This window comes from Aotus nancymaae, unplaced genomic scaffold, assembly GCF_030222135.1.
Source record: "Aotus nancymaae isolate 86718 unplaced genomic scaffold, 86718_ANA_hifiasm-v0.15.2.pri h1tg000044l, whole genome shotgun sequence".
In the NCBI taxonomy this organism is placed as follows: Eukaryota; Metazoa; Chordata; class Mammalia; order Primates; family Aotidae; genus Aotus; species Aotus nancymaae.
This window is the reverse complement of record NW_026988458.1, coordinates 3013623-3037701: the sequence shown is the minus strand read 5'-3', so window position 1 is coordinate 3037701 and position 24079 is coordinate 3013623. Positions and strand designations below refer to the sequence as shown.

The following is a 24079-nucleotide window of genomic DNA, read 5'->3' as shown; positions in this document are numbered from 1 at the left end:
ATTTCTTCAAACAAATGATTATGAAAACATAACATACCAAAAGCTATGGGTTTAGTGCAGCAAAAGCTGTACTAAGAGGAAGTTTATAGCTATAAGCACCTACGTCAAAAAGTAGAAAAACTTCAAATAAACAACTTTGATGATACCTTTGAATAAGAAAAGCAAGAGCAAACCAAACCCAAAATTAGTAGAAGGAAAGTAATAAAGATTAGAGTAGAAATAAATGAAATTGAAATATTACAAAAGATCAACAAAACTAAAAGTTGGTTTTCTGAAAAAATAAAATTGATAAACCTTTAGCCAGAGTAAGAAAAAAGAGAGAAAACCGAAATAAATAATGTTTTCTTTTTCATCTCTGATTTTAAAACTGACAGTGCAGAAGTTCAAAGGCTACCGTGAACAGCTGTATGCCAATAAATTGGAAAACTTAGAAGCTTTTTGGTAGTCAGCAGGAGAGGACCTACCAGAGGTCATGTGGCTACAGGGGCTCTGTCTGTGTGTGTCTGTGTGTCTGTATCTGCCTGTCTGTTTCTACCCTGAGTGCTCTGTGTGTGGTGTGTGTCTGCCTGCCTGCCTGCCTGCTTACCCTGAGTGGGAACAGGAGGCTACTTGTGAAGAGTGTCTGTCTGTCTGTCTGTCTGTCTGTCTCCACCCTGAGTGGGACAGGAGGCTACTTGTGAAGAGTGTGTGTGTGTCTGTCTGTCTGTCTCCACCCTGAGTGGGACAGGAGGCTACTTGTGAAGAATGTGTGTGTGTGTGTGTGTGTGTGTGTGTGTGTGTGTGTGTCTGTCTGTCTGTCTGTCTGTCTCCACCCTGAGTGGGACAAGAGGCTGCTTGTGAAGTCTTGTCTGTGAAGGCCATCTGTCGATCATGGACAGATTGCTGGGTTTTTGTGGCTGGAGATGTCTGTGGAGGTTCCCCCAGCACTTGGCTCTGTCTTCATATGCATCTCAGTTTCCATCTGAAATCACTTGTTACTGAAATGAGAACCTTTCCTGTCTAGTTAGTAATACCACTAGGAGTGAGTGTGTTGTGGAGGAAACCGCTTAGCATTTCTTTGATTTCTCAAATGTTTTGCTGAGACCCAGTCATCTTTACTCTGGCTAAGGCGGGGGGGAACCCTTGGGTACCCCCTTTTACCTTGTGCTGTTGCTGTTACTGTGAAGATGTAGAGAATAGAGTATGTGTGACTATAGCTGTCATCAGATGTTGGAACATTGATGGACACAGTGCTACACCACACCTGTAGATCATAGCTTTGCTTCTGCCAGGAGGCCTGGTGGAAGCACCTGGCATGATGCGTGGCACCTCTAGTGACCCACGTGCACCTTCCTGCTGCCCATGGCCTTGATGTAGCCCCCGTGGTGTGCTCTCCTGCACATTATCACACTCTGAAGAACAGTCTATGGAGCACAAGAGAGAACCAGGGCGAATATCCTCTCCTTTAACTCTGAACTCATATTCTGTGCTGGTGATTTCTGTGAGTCTGGTTGGTTGTCGTGTGAATTCCGGTGCCTCGGCGGCGTTACGTGTGGTGTATGTTGGCACGTTATGCTCGAGTCCTGGGACTCGGCTGACTTTTATGAGCTTCAGCTGCTACTGAATTAATGATTACAAGGGCTTTATCAGCCATGAAACTGGGGGTGGCAGTGACAGAAAATTCTTGGAGAATTGGTTTGAGACTGAAAGAGGTAATAAAAATCTAGGGCCTCGGCTCCGGGGGGGTGAATGAAATAGGAAAAGACACTTGTACATTGAAGTAATTGTTCCTTTATAAGCTGTACTGAAATATGACTTAATTTTCAATAATTGATGAAGTATCAGAAATGAAAATCGGTTTATCTCAGTTTTCATTTCTGAATGGATCGGGACTGTGGCACTGGACCAGATAGGAGTTGAAATCTTAGCATACTTTGTGGCCCAGCACTGAGCAGTATTTCTGCAGTATAAGAATTTAACCCATTTTAGGTAACACATATCCGATAATTTTCCTGTGCTGCTTCTCTGGCAGTGTTCTTTTTTGTTCATCCAACTTTGGCCTTCCATCATTACTCAGTTATCTTCAGTCCTCCCAATGAGGCACGCAGGGTTCTGTCATCCTAGAAGCTAGCCTCTTCCAGTGCTGTACTGTGTCCCTGAGCATCAACATCACCTGCTCAGATGTCAGTATGTAATATTCTCAAAACCTGTGTGCCTTCAGTACCTGGATTAAGGGGACGGGTCCTTCCTTGTCTGTAGGCTGGCCGCAGTTTGTAGCCCGTGTCATTGAGACTGCAGATTGTCTTAGATTCAGTTTACTTTTGTACTGGTTCCATAGTCCCCAGAATGATAGCAGTCACTTTAAGGAAGAGACTGTTTCTGATCTGCTCCCAGTGCCTTGTAATGGTGCTGCATACTTACAGTAGTTGAAATTAATTTGTGAGTCAGTGACTATCCTGCCAATGTAGACAGAACTGTGGCTAATCCCCGAAGGCTATTCAAACCCCACTGAACTGTTCACAGTTGGAAATGGGTCTGCAGCAGTGCAAATGCTAGCTTGCTTTGCCTTCAGTTGTGCTTTAATAAACTAAACAGTAAAGCTCTGTAATAAATGCATGACACATTCAGGATTTGGAAACATGGCTTAGATGAGTTAGTGTTGTTCAGAGCTTGCACTGATGGAAACGTGCTGTATCTATTATATGAGTTTCAGTAGGCTCTAGCCACTTGGGGTTGTGAAGCTCTTGAAATGAGGTTAACACAACTGAAGAACTGAACTTTCATTTTTTAGAAAATTTTAATTAACCTTACTTGAAATAGCTGCAGGTGGCTAGTGGCTATTGAATTCGAGGGCAAAGAAGCATGGCAGAGAAGGCAGGTGGGGCAGCTTCCCATCTGTGCAGAGGTATGTTTGTCACTGCCACCGCCAGGAGGACTTCTGCATCCTCACCCTTAGCCCCCTTGTGTTGTAGGAGAGGTCCTGGCTGTTGCAGACCTCACTGAACTCGCTGTCCCTGCAGGTACCTGTTGTGCTTCTGTGAGCCTCCTCCATTACACAGGGTGGGGACATGTTTTGCTCGGACAGAGATCAAAGGAGAGCTAAGAGAGGCAGAGAGATGGAAAGTTAAATATTGAAAGAGGGTGTTGGTCTTTTTTTACCCAGCACAGAGAAGAGACTGGTAAGTGGAGGGAGCACTTACATTTGGTATGTTCTTACACAGATCAGCCGCCTGAACCTGTGTGGGATATTTGTATTGTCTACATTTTACATTTCTACTCATTTCTATCGTATTATTTACATTAACTACATTTGGCACCTACGTTATTGCTGCGTTTTAGAAGCAGAGGTATGTTATCGCCTCTTTTCCAAAGCCCATGTTTTATAAAACTGACATTTATCTAGTCTGGAAGGGAAGGCCCACGGTACTGGGAATGACTGAGAGTCTGAGGAGAGAAGGCGGCGGCGGTGGGATTCGGAACTCTCACAGCGTTACTTCCTTGTGCTTTCTGTCTCCACAGCTCTTACTGTAGGACGTACTGATAACAGCTCAGTAAACTTTCTTACATTGATTAGAACTGGAACAGTCTTTTTTAGCCTCAGTTAACAGTTAATAAGGAATGAATGAAAAATTGTTGCAAAACAGGGAGAAGACCAAGTTAGCACGTTTTGAACATGAGAATTTTCCTAATACTTGTGCCTTGCTGATTCTCCTGACTATGACTTTTTGCAGCCACTACTTAGCAGCTGCAGAGTGGAAAGCAGTGCTGAGGAGACACGCCCGGAGACTGGATGGGAGGGAAGTGAACTAGGAATTCTGGGCCTGAGGTCCTGCCTGCAGAGTTGAAAGGCATGTTGGGAGCCAGGGTGTGCTGTGGTCTGAATGTGTTGCCCAGATCATCTTGAAAACTTAGTCACCAGCTGGATGGTACTAAATGGTAGGGCTTGGAGACAGTTAGGTTGTGAGGATGGAGCCCTCAGGAATGGGATCAGCTCCCTTGTAACAGCTGTGAGGGAGCTGTTTTGCCCCTTGCCCCTGTGAGGATGCATAGGAAACCACCTGCGGCTGCCTTGATCTTGGGCTTCCCGCCTCCAGAGCTGTAGGCAGTGCATTTCTGTTGTTGGTACGTTACCCAGTCCGAGGTGTTCTGTTACCAGCAGGGGTGGACCGAGGCCACGTGCTTATCGGAGGGGATGGCAGAGCAGAAGCAGCGTCCCCACGAGGTCCTGGGCTCTGTCCACCTTTGTGCTGGATGCTGCTGTCTTTCCCTTCTTTTGCATTCCTCTGTCATTTAGGTTAAGTACCTGCTCTGGGAGATTCCTGAGGAGCAGTGCATGTTGGGCAGTTAATCCACGTGAGTGTTCACTGTTGCCTGAGATGGAGACAGTTAGGGGCAGGGATTTCCACCCCTCATTTCAAGGGGTGCTTCAGTGTCTCTAGGCTCTGGTACTGAGGAGCCCGGTACTGTTCTGTCTTCTTGGTGTGAAACGTGTTTCTCACTCAGACCTCTTCCTATCTTTGTTTCTGGGCTTTGGAATGACTGCACTGTTGTCTGGGGCCTCGGTCTTTCAGCCCATGCTGACAGTCTTTGGACAGCTTTGACCTTGTGCCTTGCACTCTTTTTGCTTAGTCATGTGATGATTTCTTTGACTTCTGCTTATGTTTTTGGCTTTATGTATCAGGAACTTTTATTCTGATGTGCAATGACTATGATATTTCCTTTTTCCCCTTTGCTCCTTCATGTCCCCCCTTTTTTAGGCAAATGTGTTTGTGGTCCTTTCATGCTTGAAGACACTTTGACAGTGCTGTCCAGGAGCTGGGACTAGTGACTCTTGTTTTTTGGAGGAATCCATGGTGTTAGTGTTTTGGTCATGTTTTTTCTGGCTTCTATTCCCTGGGCAGGAGGATGTAATCCTTTTGGGAATATTGTGGGTGTCTGGGGAGCAAAGATGCCCTGGGGTGCAGGGAAGGTGGTAAGAGTTCGCATGGGCCTCCTGTTTTTAGCACATGTGCCCTTGCTCCGGGTTGCTGCTGGTGTCCTCACCCCAGAAACCCTGAGGTCTGGAGAGGTGAGCATGTAGTACCCTGTTAGGCACAACCCCCCGCTGAGGCGGCACTGCCCGGGGCCCTGATGCCCGCAGCTTGTGCTGACTCGCCACCCTTCGTATCTGTTTTGCAGCTTCCATTGCTCCTTCTGGTCATCTCTTCCTCATTCTTTTTGTTCTCTTGAGTTTATGCTTTTTGGAAAAGCCTGTTAACTGTCGGGATGGTGTGGGTGTAGGGAGGAGAGGCACCTGCTAGGTGGGCTCGCTTTTCAGTCTCTAACCTGAAGGGAAATACCAGTTTTTGTATTTTTTGTTAGTCTTGATGCTACTCTGGTAGAAAACTTGCAGACCAAATAACCACATTCAGCAATTCTCCTTATTTTATGCAAAACTGAAGGCTTTGTGACATCTGTTTTTCTCACTGCCCAAAGAGCTTGGGCCTGAGGGTTGGTCCTGATGCAGCACGCAGTCCTGGCAGTCTGGACCCTGCAAGGGAGGACCTGGCAGCAGAGCTGTTTGCTGGGTGCCCCTTCTCTGCTGGACTCAAGGCAGCAACACGTGTATGCTGGGATCAGGGCATCTCGTTTTCACAGATAGGGTGCAGAGGAAGGTTTTCCTCACTCAGAGGTATGCTATCTTTGTCATTAGCAGTTGTCCTTTTGTCTGTAAAACTGATGACGATTTCCCTTTGTGTCGCATTTCCCCAGGTTGCCCGAAGCTCAGCAGAGAGTCGGAGGCTGCTTTTTAAACCTGATGCCACAGATGAAAACCCTGTACCTCACGTACTGTGCCAATCACCCTTCTGCAGTGAACGTCCTCACGGAACACAGGTTCGCTCACTAGGCACCTGGGCAGTAGGGAAGGCGGGCAGCTCTGTGTCCTTCATATGGTGCAAGGATATGAATTTTAATTACCCCTCAGAATTAGTGCTTGAGAAGTACTGGAGAGAAGTCTTTGAAATGATGGTTAGTATTGTATAAAAAGACAGATTTTTTTTGATGTCTCCCCTACAGCGTGGAGCCCTTTGGCTAATAGGTTGAAGGAGTCGGTAAATGTTGAGGGGTGTAGCCACAAGCTTAGTCAAAGGTCCTGGAATCATATTTCTCTCAGTTCTTAAAAGTGGAAGTATACGAGCTCGAATTACATCAGGTGTAAAAGAAAGGATTAAATTTCAAATTAGGATCAGGTTTTGTATATAAAACATAAAATTGGAGACCGTTAGCTTTAGCTTTTCGACCTGAAACTACAAACAAGTGCCACAGAGACTGTACAGGTTGTATTGCTAATTTTATGAGACATGGCAGTGTCTGCTTCCTGCAAATTGGAGGAAGATGTTTCTCAGCTGTTTCAGTTATTGAGGAGGATCTCGGTCCTTAGAGAGTGTTAAGAATAGATTTGTTTGAGGATTGGCTTGGAGGAGACCACACGTGGGCTTAGAGAGCTCAGAGGCTCACTTTCTGCTTCTAAAAGAGGCCAAAGAATTATATTAATGTTTTAAAAAAATTTTCATAATTTCTTTTGAAAATAGTTCACGTTTTCAAAACCATAAATGGAAAACGTATTGTTTTAGTAGTATCAAGATAAATGCCATTGTCTTTCTAACTGAAATATTTAACTTCAGCATACTCTTCACCAAACATTTCAACTCAGAACTTAGAAAGCCTCTTCAGTGAGCAGGTGTTCCTCGCCTCTTGAGAAGCACATTTGGGGCTCAGGTTTGGCCCTGCGTGAGTGTCCTACAACAGACTAGACCTGGTAGCAGGGTAGACTCGGCTCTGGCTGTGACTGCTGCTGCAGGCTGTGCAGCCATGGGCAGGCTTCCTCCTGTCTCTGGGTTTCAGCATCCTTTCCTGAAAGAACTCATTCACAGGGATATTATCAGCATTCAGAAAAACTGTCAGCAGATCATGTCAGGGTGAACACGCTACATGTTCAGTGGATGTTTTGTTGTCTTCTATTGTTTAAAAAAATAAAAAAGACCCTGGATAGTTACTGTTTCCTGGGTGTGCTCCAATATTAAAGGATTAAGATTTTGTGAACTTCCTATTTGTTATTAAAGCATCTGCAGCCCTGGAAGGAAACAGCAGCCTTTAACAATGCAGTGAAAGGAAAGGAAGTTAGAACTCACAGCAGTCACAGAAAAGGAGAACCCAAAGAAACCCTCCCTCCGTGAGGTCCTACTTGGGAGTGTGGGCTGTGTCAGCAGTGTCTCTAAGCATCCCACGTGCTTTCAGTTACGCGCTATCCCCTCCGCTCCACCCCTGGGGATTTATACATCGAATGAGATTTCCACAGAAGTGCAATGCAGGTATTACATTTGTATCTCCGGAAGTTCTTCAGGAATGATTGATGGAGTGATGAGGAAGAGGAACAGAAAGCAAGTGGAATGTGAGGGGAACATTAGAAAGCCTTGCTTTTTCCTCCCCATCCCCTTTGCCGGGGGAAAGGAGTTGACCCTAGATGGTGGGGTTGGGAATATACATAGGGGTAGGATGGACCATTTTGGGGGGAAGAGAGTCTTAACTCAGTATTTTCCTCCCAAAATCGAGGAGCTGTCCTAAAGATGACTTTGAAAGTCACTGAGACTGTAAGTTTCCTAAAACTCGAAGGCATTGAAGAGCAGTGCATGTGGGCGAGTGCTGCGTTTAACCTCTTCTCTGTGATTACGTTAATGACTGTGTTTGTTGGGTCTGAAATGTACATGTATTGTTTTCCTGAAGTAACCAGATGAAAGAATACAGGAGGGTTTTTAGTCAGGAGGGTCTTTGTGCCTCCTCCCCAGGGCTGCCCAGAGAGTGAAGGGGCCGGCTGAGGCCCGCTCTGGACAGCAACCCTGGGGCATGTCACTTGCTTCCATACTGGGAGTCAGAGCCGCAGCAAGAGGAAGGTCTCCTGAGCCAGCAGGTGCCACCACTGTGGAACGTGACGTTGCATGCCCTCCTGAGGTCCCTGAGCCCTAAGAGCTCCTGCTTTGTTGGCCACAGATCCCTCCCTGCCCCAAAGGGCAGGACAGTGAATTGGGGCCATGCCTCCCTGTGCCAAGGCTCCTTCCTACTTCCTACCTTTGTGCTTGGATTCTTACTTGTCCCTCTTGCCGGCTTTTCCACGTGTGTGAAGGTCTTTAAGCTGACATGCCTGTGGACGCGTATCTGCTCATGCTGTAGAGTCATTTTTAAGGACTGGTTCAAGTGTAGTGGGTTGAAATTTGAAAGTCTGATTTGCATCCTCACAGTCCTTACATTGCTTGGGTTTCAGTTCTAAGTGTGAGCCCAGTGAGTGCAGAATGCCACCTCCCAGCATTTTAGCAGCTTTGACCTTCCTCAGCGTCCTGTGATGGAGGCGGCGCTTGTCTGTGCCCGGCTATTTTGAATGAACTATGGGTGTCGTAATTTAGTCTGTGAAAACGATTTTTTCCCCAGCAGTTTGTTCCTTTGTGCTTGGCTTCATGCTTTCGTGTGTTTTGTGGCTGCTGGCAGCCCACGCCGCTGTGTCAGTAAGGACCCAGGAGACCCACGTGCACGGGCTGCTGGCATCAGCAGAGTGAGGCTGAGAGAGCCATCTTTGGTCAGAGTAGCTGTAACTAGCTGTTTCATTTAATTATGGCACGAATTTTTTTTTTTTTAACTTCAAACTGAAACAAAAACGATCCACAAAAATTTATAAAATTCTATTTCCTTTTTTAGCTGTATTTGCTCCGGCATTGTAAGAGTGTCTTGTGGATATTAAAAGAAATTAGTTTTGCTTGCACACGTTTTCCTTTTTTGGCTTCAGGGCTTTTTTCGAGGGCGTGGTGATGAGGGTAACTGTTTAGTTTTGTCAGTTTTTCTCTGCTGTACCGTAGTTAGGAAATTTCACAGGTAACCTCGAAATACAAATAATGATCTGAATGGATTTTTCCTTGATTACTGTTTTGGTAGAAAAGGCCCTTATGTGGATTACATTTAAAGGAGTTAAAATATATATCATAAAGTTTGAATTTCATGGGACTGCCTGATAAATTCTCCAACACCTAGAGAATTGTTAGTAAAATATAAATTGCTCCTGTCTAAAGCCCTGTGTCACTCTATTTGTGCTTTATGGATGGAGTGAGTGATGGGAAGAAAGGAGCTGTTCCGAGTAAGAATTGGGTGGAGGGGAGGGACGCGTGTGTGAGGAACAGGCTGCCCAGGGTCGGAGGGACCGGGCATGCCATCCACACAGTGGGGGTCCACCTTGGGTGCAGAGCGTCAGCTGTTCCACCGACAGGGATGGCTTGGGCAGAGGCCTACATGCAGGCTGTCCTCTGTATCGCTTGCGTAATTGTATGTCTGCTGTGCCCCGAGTGATGTTTGGGGCATTGACGTCTATGGGTGCTTGTTCTGGTGTCCAGCATGGCGAGCGCTCCTGTGACTGCCCCTCTGTCCTTGTTCTCCTGCTGTCTGCAGTGCTCAGTGTTGCCCCAGCTGAGAAGAGGGCAGGGGACAATGGCTGTAGTGGCTGCAGTGGAGGGGAGTCTGTCCTGGACCCTCCTCAGTTCCCCACCCACCTCCCGGGGGAAGGGGGATGCTAAGGAAAGAAGGCAGATGATGTGTCCATGTTTAGAAGTGACAGGAACATGTGCAGTGTGCCCATGGGCTCATGTCAGTGCAGCCTGCACGCTGATCAGGACACTTGATGTGCAAGTGTTACCCACAGCAGGGCCCTGAAGTTGGCACTGCACTTGATTCCAGTCGTCCCAAGCCTGGGAGTTTCTCAAGGAATTGATTTTGGAAAAGCACTAAGTTACAGACAAAGGATGTTGAGTTGTCTCTTGTCTACAAAAGTGCACTTGCTCTCTTGCGTGTTTGCTCTCCCTCGCACGCCCACATGCGCGCTCTCATACACAGACACGCTCTCTCTCATACACTCTCTCTCTCATTCTCTCTCTCTCTCTCAAGTACTCTGACAGTTTCTGTGCTACTAATTTTTAAAACTGCATCAGCATGGTGGGCTGCCTTACAGAAATAAAATAATTATGAAGCCTTATATATGGAGTTGAGAAAATGTTTATTGTCTCAATTTTTTTTTTAATTTTTACGGAGATGGAGTCTCACTCTCTCGCCCAGGCTGGAGTGCAGTAGCAAGATTTCGGCTCACTGCAACCTCTGCCTCCCGGGTTCAAGCAATTGTCCTACTACATCCTCCTGAATAGCTGGGACTGCAGGCACACGCCACCACACCCGGCTAATGTTTTTTGTATTTTAGTAGAGACGAGGTTTCACCATGTTGCCCAGGCTGGTCTCAAGTTCCTGAGCTCAGGCAGTATGTCCCGCTCCATGCTAGGATTACAGGCATGAGCTGCTGGAGACCCACGCAGCCTAAAGCCGTGCTTAGGTTGAACTGTCTGAAACTGTTAATATTCACCGTTGGTGGACTCGGTGTCCTCCGGGTTGACCTAAACACTGTCTGTCTTTTCACCGGGAGCCCTTGGTGGGTCAGGTGTCCCCAGACCTCTGGCAGTGGCCGGCCTGGCTGGGGTGGTGCAGTGGGAGGCTCCTGTGAGACCAGAACTGGAAATTGGCTGTTTCTCGGTTTTGCTATTAGGATTTTCACATTTATTTTAGGATGTTGTTTACAAAATAAGGATATAAGTATCTTTTCCTTTTAAGGGAAAACCTCTAGACCAGGGAAAGTTGTTCCTAGGATGAGTGCCATGGGTATCATTTGAACCCAGCTCTGCTGACTAGAGACCCTGGTCTCCTAGGACAGGTGTGGTGATGAAGGGGTCACCGGGGTCTCCTGGATGTGGCATTGGCTGCCGGCGCTGGTGCTGCCTCCCCTCTTTCTGTGGGCTGCACGCCGTCAGATGTGTGGACTGATGGCACATGCAGCATGAGGGACAGCAGATCCAGGGCCTGGCAGAGACCTCAGAGGTCACCAGTGAAGGGACGTCGCCGTCAGGTGACTGTCAGCCATAACAGACATGTGGGTGAAGAGCTGGACCACCCATCGGCCTGCCTGTGTCCTCTGCCATAGCTGTGGGAACGCATGAGGACCTGCTGTAGGGAAGGCTAGGCGAAGCACCTCGAAGGAGGATGATAGATCGACAACTTGTTTCTCACCCTTTAATTTTGAGATGTGCACTCGGTTTCCTCGTCTGCACACAGGGACACCGTCGTTCCTCGTGTGTTGTGGGGGATGGATGTAACTGCTTCTGAAGTTCTGAAGCATAAACCCGCATTCGCTATCTGCACACAAGGACACCTTCCTTCCTCACGTATTGTGAGGGTTAAATGTAACAAAGCTTTTGAAGTTCTGAAACCTAAAGCAGCGTTTGCTCTCTTCTCTTGCTGCTTCTCACGCTCCTCACCCCAAGAGCCATTGCCTACTCCCGGCTGAGTGCTGGCAGCACATAGGTGGGGCCTGTTTGCTGGATGAAGCCACATCTGGGGGTGACCACCATCAGCGTGCTCTAGCTCTTAACTGGAGCAACTCGTTCCTTGTTCTCACCACCTTGAGACTCTGAGATGATTGGAATCTGTTCCGGCTCTGAGCGTGCACGTTTCCATTGGCCACGTCTGCATGGCACTGAAGTGCCGGAGGGCCTCGCCATCAGAAGGATCTCATGGAGACCCACACATCCTATGCCGTGCACAATTACTGTTGCTCATAGGAGAGCAGCAACGGGACCCCTCGGGTGGTGGGAGTCCCATTTGGCATTTCCAGATAAGCAGTGCAGATTTGGGATAAAAGCTGGAGCCTTCCCGATGTTAAAAGCAACATTCATATTGCATGAATCCTGCTGTTGCTCATGGAGATCAGAGAGCCACCATGGTCTCTCATTACTAACCACAACGTCTTCTCTCTTGCCACTTGCTGCGCAGTGAGGAGTTGGGGGAGTTTATGGAGACCAAAGGTGCCAGCAGCCCTGGGATTCTTGTGCTGACCACGGGCCTGAGCAAACCCTTCATGCGCCTGGATAAATACCCTACGCTGCTCAAAGAGCTGGAGAGACACATGGAGGTACTGCGCTTTCATTCTCTTCCCCAAAGTCCTTACCAAGGGTTAGTGCCTGGTCAGACTTACTGTGAAAGAAGCCAGAACTAACAGAGTTTACAGAGTTTTAACTCAGTGGATTGTCAGAATGATTTTGTTAAATATTATGTTTGTCTCATTACTCAGCTCTGTTAAAAAACATTTACCCCTTATCTGTTTTACCCACTGCTGCTGAGAAGAGGGCAGGGGACAATGGCTGTGAAAAGTTTCCAGAAGCTGAAACATGAGAACTGATTTTCAGATAGTGTTAAGATGTCTTACTTGGATCATCCAGCTACAGACAATATGTGCCTAAGTTATAGGGCAGTGCTGTACTAATCATTTAATGAATGATTATGCTCTTTTAATTTTGAATAACAGGTTGCAGCCTAGCAGACATTTGGGTAAACGTTACTCTCTTGGCTTGGGTTGGCAAACCTTTTCCATAAGGGGGCAGACTCTAGTGTCTTCATCACAGCTACACAGCTCTGCTGTTCTAGTGCAAAAGCAGCTGGAGTACTGCATGTGGGCCGTAGTGGTGTTCCAGGAAGACTTAATGACAAAGCCAGCATTGGCTTGCCCACCCCTGCTGCTTGTGACTATTCTGTTCCAACTTATGTTTCCCCTAAGTCCAATGGCTTCATGACTTTCTGAAAGACTGACACTTTAATGCTGAGGGAAAAGAGGGAATGTGAAGGGTTGAAAAGTATTAGAAAAGTTTCAAGCTGGTCTTTAGAAAGTACCTTTTTAAGAAAAGCTTTTCCTTGTGAAAGCTAATTGTATGTTTCTTTTACTCAAAGGATTATCATACAGATAGACAAGATATTCAAAAATCTATGGCTGCCTTCAAAAACCTTTCAGTAAGTGATTACGCATATTGTTTTTTCCCCCCAGACGTTATTGTGGAAAATGAATGTAAAAGAATTATCAACTGAAAAAGTCAAATGATTAAAAAATGTCTTGTACTGACATGAAAGAAAAACAGAGTCGGCATTCTGTGGCTGGTAAACTCCTTTTAGTGGACTGTGATAGAATAATTATTTAAATTTTTTAAAAGCACAGTATAATTGATGTTAGATCTACTTTAAAATTACTTAAAACATTTTTTTACCCTCCATTCATGTTGTATTTAGTGCTTTACTGCGAAACAGAACAGCGGTGGTTCCATTGTCTCTGCTGTTGTGTTGTCTTATCCACTGCGGTTTCGAAGTATGTGCCTTATTTTATAGCACAAGTGACACTTTTTGTTTTCTCTTTTCAGTCTTCTATATTGGCGAACACTAACAAAACCAGAATGAAAATACAGTTCTTGTCCTGTCCACATTTCTTCTTCATACAAGTGTCAAAATCTGCTATAGTTTTTCTAAACTAACACTTAGTATTCCAGAGCAGTTGTGTACGTTGCCTCTCTTGACTTGATTTCATACTTTTAAGCAAATACTTTCAATTCCATGTAATTAAGCAAATTGTTCAATAGATTATCTATCTGAAGAAATAAGATATAAAGCAATAATTGTCTTAAGGATGATACAAAGCAGTGTGGCCAGAACACAAAGATTCTGGAAGTTTGTCTTCTAACAGTGTTGTTCTGTGTCTGTCAGGCCCAATGTCAAGAAGTCCGGAAAAGGAAAGAGCTTGAGCTGCAGATCCTGACAGAAGCCATCCGGAACTGGGAGGGCGATGACATTAAAACTCTGGGCAACGTCACTTACATGTCCCAGGTCCTGATTCAGTGTGCGGGAAGTGAGGTACTGTCGTCCGTGCGCACACGCGTCAGGGTTTCTGTCCCACTCGTGGGATCTCGTAGCAGAAGATTTTAAAGAAATCTCAAGCAATGAAAACCTTCTGATAGAAGCTCTATCTTATAATTTGTGAGCTACTTTTTATTTTTGACACATGAAAGAGGCTTATGGCATGTTAGAGAGGCTTAGAGCTAAGTGTGGACTTGTTGACCAGTTAGATCCAGCTGAGGTGAGCGTGGCCCAAAGCCCGTGTGGACGGAAGGATAATGTACAGAAAGACTTGCAGGAGTCCTGTACACACATCTGCAGTGGAGCCGTGTGCTTATCTGGCCAACAACTTTGTCCCAAGGCTCTCACGCACAGGGGCCGGCTGCTCTCAATGGTTGGGTCACTCTACTTTCCTGTGAAAGAATGTTAGCTGACATATGCTATGGGAGTCACAGTTTTCTTATGGGTTTGGTTTAAGTGAGAGATCAACCCAGATTTTGTGACATACCCACTCACACAGTGAAAATCAAGCAGTTTGTTTCATGATTCACATAGATGTGCGTTCAGTGGGTTACTAAACAGGCACTTCTGAATTTTATTCTACTTTTGCAAAAATCACATGATCGTAACATGCTAAATGACTCCTTTTTGAACACAAGACTCTAAGGAGAATAAGAAAACTAAAACTTAAAACTTTTACAGTGTGTTTTCCTGTCCACCTATGAAATACCGGCCCTTCTACGTAGTCTTGTAGTTTGGGTGCCTTAAGAAACTGATCATATAAACCTCAGATCTTTTCAGAAGCAGTTTCTTTTTTAATCATGCTCTTTTAAACTTTAAAATAATCTGTGGAAACATTACCCAAAGTGTGTTTGTAATATTAGATCTCCACAACATTGGTGGGTATTACTCCAAAATGCTTCCGAGTGGTTCTGATCATGACTGAACGTAATCAGTGGTAAAGATTCTTGATGACAGAGCTCCTCAGACTTGTCTCTGTGTGTTCCCAGTGTATGGCGTGACTCTTCAAGAGGGAAATATAGCAAGTCATTCTCAGTGGCCTCTTTCAAGTGTGGAAGAGTCTTTTCCAGGTGCTTTGCATAGGCCTGCTGTTCTGAGGAATGTACTTGGGGAAACTGCTTCCTAGGGCTTTTTCACTCTTGGGGGCAGTAGTTTAAATGTCAGCATGTGAAAAGGACTGTCTGACATTTCTGTGTCTGTTTTTGGATTCTTAGGAACTTTTGTCTTACACTTATGGTCTTTGGCTTTTATCTTACTGAAGCAAATGATTTTTAATACAAAAGTAATACTTTTAAGTCTTTGTTGTAAACCAGGTGAAGTTTATGGGGTGGGTGAAAACAACACTGAGTTTACATTTGGGAGGATTGGGGAAGTTCCAGGGATTATTAGTAGACCAAAATTGATTTTTACATTTTACCATATCCTTTCTTTAGCTTAAAGACTCCACCTATTCCCCCGATCCCACTAAAATTTATAGGTTCTCTCCTTTTTCTCTGAACCACCAAAAGAAAATTTTAGCTTACCTGAAAATGGTTAATCACAGAGCTGAACTCCTTAACCAAATATTTTTTCAAGATGTTACACAGGCTGATTGTGAGTCCTGGATCTTTTAATCATTCCGTTTACTTTCTTACCTTTTGGTTTTTGAAGAATTTAGAAATCTTTCTATGTTAAAGCTCTCTTAATCATATTTTAGGACTTAGTACATAATTTATCATAATTTTGTTTCCATTTAATTTACCTGATAAAATTTGATAGAAATACCTAAACAAGAAATTCATGTAATATTTCATAGGGCCTAGTATAAATAAGTATTTGTGCTCACATTTGTAAATAGATGTTTTTTAAAGAAATTTTTTGGATTTTTTTTTTTTTTTTTTGTATTAGGAAAAGAATGAAAGATATCTTCTACTCTTCCCAAATGTTTTGCTAATGTTGTCTGCCAGTCCTAGGATGAGTGGCTTTATCTATCAGGTAAAACACAATTTAAATTTGTATTTTGTTGTGTATTGTGGATCTGAGGGTAATTTCAGGCTGGCTTTGAATTTTGTGTTAAATATTAACATTTATCTGTCTGTGTATGTGCTGTGTGTGTAGTGCTGTATATTCAGAGATGGATGTACAGCTTCTGTGTGTTTTGTAACTATGCAAGCACATCCTATGTTAATTTAAAAAAAGGAACGAATTGTAAATTTGTAGAGCAACCTCATAAGGGTACAGACTGCTGTGGTACAGGTCAGTCTCTGTCATTGCCTTACGTCATTTCAGGCAGAGTACCTTGCTCCTCCCAGCTCTAGTTTTGTTCTGTGAAATGGGTTCAGCTAGGGCTTGTGGGGTAGTGGGGTGGGGTAGTGTAGGCTGAGATCTTCTGTCAGTGGCACAGTGCTCCCCAAATGCATCAGCAAATAGGAAGTGATGTAAGTAGCATGTGCGATCATTGAACCGTTTTCATTTTTGTTTCCCTGCTTTTCTTTGAGAAAATGTGAGAGCTGATTTGAGAAGGAGGTGCGAGGGCGAGCAAGGCCTTTTCTGTTGCGACAGTGGTTTCTAGTGGGTGATATGTGAAGGAGCTGGTGTCTTTTCTGTATGTCTAGTAGATGCACTTGGCAGGTTTCATTCTTTTTTTGTGTGTGACGTTACAGAGGTTCATATCCTTCCATCACCTTTCTGAGGACTGGCCAGTCACCACATAACCACTGCAGCAGAAGTCACTGCTTCGTGTTCTCTCGTTGCGTTTCATTATAGCATGTGTTGTTTTGTGTTGTCCCAGCAGGGACGTTAGAGAACCTGAGTAGACACTGTGCCTTCACAGAGGCTTTGTTGACCTCCCGGGGAGGACTTGTTGTCATACGCTCACTCTGAAACGGGTGCATTAGAATTGGTGAATTACGTATATAGGAACAGACTCAGGAAAATAAGGCTGTAGTTTGTAAGGTCACTGCTGAAGAGAGGTGATCTGTGGCTGAGATAGTGCCCACTAGAGTTTTCCCCCAAACTGGCAGCTACTTCTTTGTTAAATGACCTTGATAAACCTAAATCTCTGTCCTTTCTGGTCAGCACTGTCTGGCTCCCTGTTTTATATCCCCAGAGTCTCATTTTAGTGGCTGGAGACAGGGGCCTTCTCTAACCTAAGGGAGAAGAGGTACCACTCATGGCAGGCTTGAGTCCCTGCCTGTGAAGCTGGTGCGCACACTGGCTTTGCCCTTGTTGTGTTGACAGGCTGCTGGAGACCTCATCTCAACGACTGGATTTTATTTTCCATTCTCAGCACAGTGGTGACCCACTGTGCTCTGTATCATCAGTATCCATTTCTACTATTAGAATACTGGCTTTGGGGGATGCTAAAAAGCGTTTGAAATGGTCTCTGTATCATCAATATCCATTTCTACTATTAGAATACTGGCTTTGGGGGATGCTGAAAAGCGTTTGATCCAGCCGTAGTCATAGTGGTCTACACACTGATGCTCAGATGGGCTAGGTTAAACACAGTTGTGCGGTTTTATTTTCCGTAGGACTCACAGCTGTTGAAGTACTTATGTGCATTATGAATCTTGGAAAGGAGTTCACAGTGTGTAGCATTTTTGAAATACGCTTGGCCACAGAAATGTCCAGCAGTCTCCTCTTCCACCTGCTATGCTTTAGGATGGGATTTCTCCACCTGGGCACTGCTGACATTTTGGACTGGGTCATTCGTGGCCTAGGGCTGGGGGCTCAGGGAGACTGTCCTGGGCACTGTAGGGTATCAGCAGCCTCTCTGGCCTCTTACTTGCTGGACGTCTGAGCCCTTACCAGGTTGCGGCACTGCCATCCGTTCTCTGTGGGGGGCACGCCCCCCACACCGGTTGAGCAGCACTCCCTCTGGAGGTGCTCTCGCAGAATCCTGCTCCGAAGCCGACCGAGTGCTCCCAGGGAGCATGGCCCAGATACCCACGGACTCTCCCTGAGGATTTGGTGGGCCACCGTGCACTGTTGGCTTCTATGAGCTGCGCCACGGGTTTTGTGTTCACTTCGGCCTTGCTTGTAATGACTGCTTTGTTCCCCATTCTGACGTCTCTCCATTGACATCTCCTGTTGCAGTTACGATTTCTTCCGTGTTCAGGGAGGATTGGGTTGCCACGCATTTTCTGCATTGTGCACAGCATTTAGCACAACTGCTTATTTTCTATTTGATGGATTACAAAGGAGAATGTTATGCAATTATTGTTCTTGGCTCAATTTCCCACCCTTATTTTGACTTTAAACTTGGAGCGTCCTCTGCATTTCTTTATGAGGCAAATACATGCTGCTTTTCTGCAAAAATGTCATTTTAAACAACTGTTACACACGGTAATTTTTAAAAATCATAACGTGTCATGTTTTGTGTCCTGGTGCCTGTGTTTAGTAGCAGCTCGTCAGATACAGTGTGTGTTCGGGCACTCTGTCCCATTGCCAGTTGAGTTTCTCACTTACAGTACAGTATTAGGCTTTATTATTTGAGATAAAGATTTTTGTATTATGCATGTATCTGCTACAAATGAGCTTTTTTTGGTTCACAAACACAGTTCCTCTGCCAATTCTAAAATCATTTAATATTTACTTTAATAATGGTACCTTTTTCTAGAAAAGCACTAATTGTTTTTTTTTTGTGGGGGGGTCTTTTTTAGGGAAAGCTTCCAACGACAGGAATGACAATCACAAAGCTTGAGGACAGTGAAAATCATAGAAATGCATTTGAAATATCAGGTGATAGGCACAAGCTGTGTGAGTGCTGTGTCGCGGGGAGGAGAGGCAGCTTGTCCCGCGCGCACATTCTTGCTTGCATATTTCAGAAGGTGGTGTTTAAGTGCTGAGTAGAATTCGGGGGTGTGTGTGTGCATGCATGTGCTTTTTACCTGTGTTTCCACTTGGCCTATTTTTTTTCCTTCTCTCTTCTAGGGAGCATGATTGAGCGGATATTAGTGTCCTGCAACAACCAGCAGGATCTGCAGGAGTGGGTGGACCACCTACAGAAGCAAACGAAAGTCACGTCTGTGGGAAACCCCACCATCAAGCCTCATTCGGTGCCATCTCATACCGTAAGGACTTAGCGCTTTTTCTCCTTCCAGACTCTAAACGGTGGCACCCGTGGCTGAGCTGTCAGCACGTTATCAAGTGCATTAAAACCTAATCAATATTTGGATTAAAAAAGGCAAAACACTTGCTTCATATTTCTCTGCAAATATTTGGTCCTCTTTGGGCTGTAGTGAATTGTTTCCCAGTGAGTGTTCTTGAGAAACCACCCAGAGTTGTGCTGCCTCACACACAGTTCAGAGGCGCTTGGGTGGGAAGCTGCTTCTGCTCAGTGTGGCCCTGGAAGACCCATTTAGGGGAGTTTTACATGAAACTATAGATGATTTTCCTCAGAATTTTAACTGTTTATCATGCTTCATTTAAGAGAGCAAAAAATAAATGATTATGATGATGAGAAGGGCCAGATTCATGTTGAAGGCATTAAAATAGAACTTATGACACACTGTTTTGGTTTTAAGAAATTGAGGTATCTTTTACTTAGAAAGGCTCAACAACTCTTTGTGTTTTTAGAGAATTACCACTTTTCAAAATGATAAGCACTGAAGTTGCAGTGTTTAAACCTCTCCTGGTGTTTTGTGCTCAAGAAGTTGGTACTGGGTTAACAGTCGTCATCTTTATCAAGTAATACTGAACAACTAGGCAGAGCTTTTAAAGAATGAATTCTGATGACACAGGCATTTTCAGCTTGCGGATGTCTTTGCATCCTTACTAGGTTGTTAGGGACAGTTCTGTCATGTGGCTCACTTTCCATGCTTTATTCTTCCTGTTAAGGTTGTAGCTCAAGAAGGATTGCTGTATTCTGATATTCTCATTAGAGTTTCATAGTCCGTCTGATTTCTCTCCACAGGATGGAGATTATAACTACTCACTGGCTTTTAGCTAGCATTTCATTTTTAATGGTTCTGCCATTTTAAAATTCTCCATTCTTTCATGGAGATCCGTTTATCCCAGGGACATCTGTGTACACATGTGTTTATAAAGAACAGTGGGGATGAGCTGCTTCACTCAGGTTTTCAACAGCAGCCTGGAAGTCGACTTCTTAAAATTTTATATCAAGTCAGCTTTTCGCTGTGGCCAGATCCTCCGTCTTAGTGTTTCTCTCACTGGCAGCTGGGAAGGCGTCCCTTCAGCGTGGAACGCACTCGCCTCACAGTTCTCCCACCAAGTTTCTTTTGTGGGATGACGTATTCTCCTGGGATCCAACTCTGTTCAGCTGAAATCATATTCTAATTTTAGCATAAAGCATACCTCCTTTGATTAAAGGAGAAACAGAACCAGACATTACTTAACTCTGACGTTGTTGCTAGAAGGGACGTCTTTCATAACTGTATCCATCTATGCTTTATTTCCTATGGAAAGATTACCTTCCGTGGCTTCCTAGCATGACCTCCATCTTAACCCATGTCCCTCCCCCATGCAGGGAGTAGAATGTGATCCTCGTAGTAAGTTGATTGCGTCTGTTCTTGAAATCATGCGTCAGCTCCTGTGGGGCCTGCCCTCGCAGCCTGTGTTTTGAATGTCGTGCATGTCTTCGGAATGCCAACCCCACTGAGGTTTCCAGTTCACAGCGCCCTGCAGCTCATTCTCCCATTAAACATGCCTTACTATTATTGGCTAATTTGAGGTCATTAACTGATTGTGAGAATTACTTATTTTATTTAACTTTTCTCATTTAACTGCCATTGTGATGGGATATTTTGGGTTTTCCAGGAATATAAAATTTATTAAAAGCACACCCCTCTAAGAAGTTAATTTTTGATTAACTTTGATTTGATTAAAGTTGCGTTTTCTAAGAAAATAGCTTGTTTTATACCAGGGTTTGGCAGTTAAAGAGCCAAATGGTAAACATTCTCTGCTTTACAGTTTCGGGTCTCTTGTGACTGTACTTTGCCCTCGGAACAGAAAAGCAGCTGTAGACAGGAGCTGGCCTGCTTGTGTGCCAGGAAAACTTTTTTTAAAAAACTAGGCGATCAGGCCTTAGTTTTGCCCAGTCCTTTATCACCAGGTGAAGAATAATACGTGACTGGGGAGAATCACCTTCCTTCTTACAGCCACATGCCCTGTGTTCTTTTTTAAATTCTGATCTTTGTACTAGATAAAGTAGCTTTTTTCTATTATTAAATGTTACTGCATAGCCAATTAATGTGGCTAGTGGATGCCTGAGTGGTGGGTCCCCAGCTTGAGCCGCCCCTCCTGCCTGGAGAAGAGGCCATGGGGAGCTCCACGCTCAGCCCAGGTGGCGCCAGGTGGTTGGCCCCAAAATCTGACTGCTGAGAGTCAGAGATTCGAACGAAATGATAAATCCTGGGGTTTATTTCGCATGGAGTGTTTAAAAACGGAAGGAAGTGCATGATAACTGCCCTTTCACAGTGAGCACATGAGTTTCAGGTTCTCTCTGCCCTTCCCACTCTGTGCCTTGGCAGCTCCCCTCCCACCCGGTCACTCCGTCCAGCAAGCACGCAGACAGCAAGCCCGCGCCGCTGACGCCTGCCTACCACACGCTCCCCCACCCCTCCCACCATGGCACCCCACACACCACCATCAACTGGGGACCCTTGGAGCCTCCGAAAACACCCAAGCCTTGGAGCCTGAGCTGCCTGCGGCCTGCGCCTCCCCTCCGGCCCTCAGCTGCTCTCTGCTACAAGGAGGTGAGGTCCCTTGACCACTCAAACAGCCAGACAACGGTGAGCATGCCTCGGGCCCCGGGGATGCCGGGCTGGTCCTTCTGTACACAGCAGAATGCACCCCGACTCCTAGAGAATGAAGAAGGGGGTCTGCCTGGGTTCCCTGGTTATCTGCTCTGCTGCTGGGAGGCCCATGGTTACCCTGTGTGGGAAGGGTGTGTAGCGCCCCCTCCTGTCTTGGTACCCTGGGTATCTGCTCTGCTGCTTTGAGACCCGTGATCACCCTGTGTGGGAAGAGTGTGTGCAGTGCCCCTTCTTTCTGTGCCATGCACAGAGGGGCCTTTCCTGTGCTTGCCAGAGGAGTGTACCCCTGGGGGCCAGGAGCTGGAAAGGGGCTGATTCCTAGGTGGCTTTCCCTCCTCGTGCGTGAGGCCGCCGCTCTGCACCTGCACGCTGTCTGTTGTGTCTAACGACCCCTCCTCTAGGTTGGGGATCCTGTCCAGGAGCCCTGCTAGTCTGTCACCCAGTACCATTTGAGATGAAGAGAACACTTACTGATACAAATGAAAAAAACAATTACTTAAGGCAGTTCCCTGCTTTGATGTGTAAGAAATCATAGTGCAGTCTTTGCTCATCTCCCTTCTGATCCAGCATTTTTTATTTGCTAGGTGCAAAGTACGATTCTAATTAATAAATATAAGTATTAACACGTTCTTACACTTTTACCTAAACCAGCTTGGGTGTGAGGAAAGGAAGTGTCTTGAGAAGTGTGTTCTGAGAAGTATTTTCACCTGAGGAAGCTGATAATTGAGATGAGTCTTGTTTTCATAAGCAGTTGAGCATGTTCATTGGTGAGGTATAAGGAGTGGCTGTGAGCTGGGCATGCACGTGGCTGCGAGGGTAAGGGTATCGTGCCTCTGAATGTGAGCAGCAGTGTCATTGGTGGGTGTGAGCGTGAGGGTGGTGACGCGCTCTTGCCTGGCATTGTGCCTGTGTCTGATCAAGGCCACATTTGCCAGGGGAGCTAGAGCAGACCTTTTCTGCATTCTTGCCAGCAGCCTTGAGGGTTTTAAGGTCCATAGAAAAGTACTGTGTAAGAACTTACGATCACTGCTTTTCACTTTTTGTTCTTACCGAGTCGCATTTTATGATACCTTGCAGGTAGTCATGTGTGCAAGTCAGAATTTTTTCTATCGTGGGAAGTTACTTGAAGAACGCTGGTGTTCCTTGTATACTTTAGTATGCACAGTCTAAAGAAAAAGGGAACTATTGCAATAACTGGTGGAGATTGAATTACTAGAGAAGATTGGGATAAAACTGTTGGGCAAAGAAGTAGAAAGGGCAAGGGAAGGGGTATTGAAGTGAAGATAAACAATTCGGTTTTGCCAAATCTGGCTGCACTTGCTTTGCCAGCTCCACGCTGAGAGAGAAGGGCTCACACCACCAGGTAGCCGCTGTCTAGTGTTGTCTAGCACCGCACCGCATTGGTGTGGAGAGTGACCCTGCAGAGCGTGGGAAGAGGACGCGGAGGCTCGTGGAGGCCGCTCTGCTGCCTGCTCTGCCTGGCTCTGGGCATTGGGTGTGCTGTGTGCTCCGTGACCCTCTGCGCCTGCAGGTGTCCTTGGAGCACGCGTTGGGTGGGCGTTGCCTCTTCAGGGCTCTTCATCTCAATTTGCTTTGAATTAGGGAAGCCAGGGAGCACATGTATAAATGTTTCTTCTGGAACTGATTGCTGCTGCATTTCTAAGAGCTTTGAAATTTTTATTTTTATAGGAAGATTTTTGTTTTTTAAATGTCATTTTAGATTCAGAGTTTGTGACGTGGCTGTATTGGGTGGTGCTGGGGTTTGGGCTTCTAGGGTACCTGTTACCCAAAGAGGAAACATGGTACCCAATGGGTAGTTTTTCCAAACTCGCCCCCATCACCCTCCCGCTGTTGGAGTCTCCAGGGTCTGTCATTTCCATGGTCGTGTCCTTGTGTACCCATTGTTTAGCTCCCAAGAAAAGACTTTTAAAGATAACTTTAAAAACCCAGCTTTGTTCCCTCTGGTTGCAGCCTGGTTCCTTCCATAGCACAGCTTACTTCTGAGTCTTGGTTTCGCATGTTAACATTCGTGATGGTTTATGTCATTGGGATGATGCAGAAACCAGCCTTTTTTGATATTGGTATTTAACACGTGATTGACACTTGACACCTTACCTGCTCTGCTGGACTTGGCTTTGTTCACTTTGTTTTTTGCTGTCGTCTTCTGTGCTTGTTTGAAGAGGAGGTAAGGGGTGGGCCGTTCTGTTGTGAACACCCTCTGAGCTGTGTGCCTGTGGGCCCCGCAGAGCAGCCCTGGCCGAGCTTGGCTGTGCTCCCGGCACTCAGAGCCAGGTAGCTGAGCACTTGCTCTCTTCTTCTCCGTGAGACTTCAAGTGTTTTTTTAAAGCAATTATTTTTTACTTATCTATCATTAATGATAACTTTAGTCTCCTTCCCTCTTTCCAGTTATGGGGAGTGGGTGGGTCTCCCCCAGGGAGTGGCTGCCCCTCCTCCCTCAGGAGCGTGCAGGATGTCTGTGCACACCATCACCACCGCCAGCCTGCCTCCTGGCGACACTTCTCATCACAGAACTGAGAGGACCCAAATGGCACCAG

At 45.6% G+C, this 24079-nt stretch overlaps 1 protein-coding gene across 7 annotated transcripts in view; it reads left to right on the top strand.

The window, feature by feature from the left end:
* Positions 1 to 24079, top strand: part of ARHGEF7 (Rho guanine nucleotide exchange factor 7) — a 183681-nt gene that overhangs the window by 139749 nt on the left and 19853 nt on the right. For 4 of the 7 annotated variants that reach the window (XM_021667886.2, XM_064361866.1, XM_021667883.2 and 1 more), the window contains 8 exons: positions 5731 to 5853; positions 11866 to 12004; positions 12817 to 12876; positions 13618 to 13764; positions 15655 to 15741; positions 18411 to 18489; positions 18682 to 18821; positions 21240 to 21500. In XM_021667886.2, coding sequence (XP_021523561.1) covers positions 5731 to 5853; positions 11866 to 12004; positions 12817 to 12876; positions 13618 to 13764; positions 15655 to 15741; positions 18411 to 18489; positions 18682 to 18821; positions 21240 to 21500 — 1036 coding nt within the window. The remainder of the gene's footprint in view (positions 1 to 5730; positions 5854 to 11865; positions 12005 to 12816; positions 12877 to 13617; positions 13765 to 15654; positions 15742 to 18410; positions 18490 to 18681; positions 18822 to 21239; positions 21501 to 24079) is intronic. The other 3 variants (XM_021667882.2, XM_021667879.2, XM_064361867.1) reach the window with 2 other exon arrangements.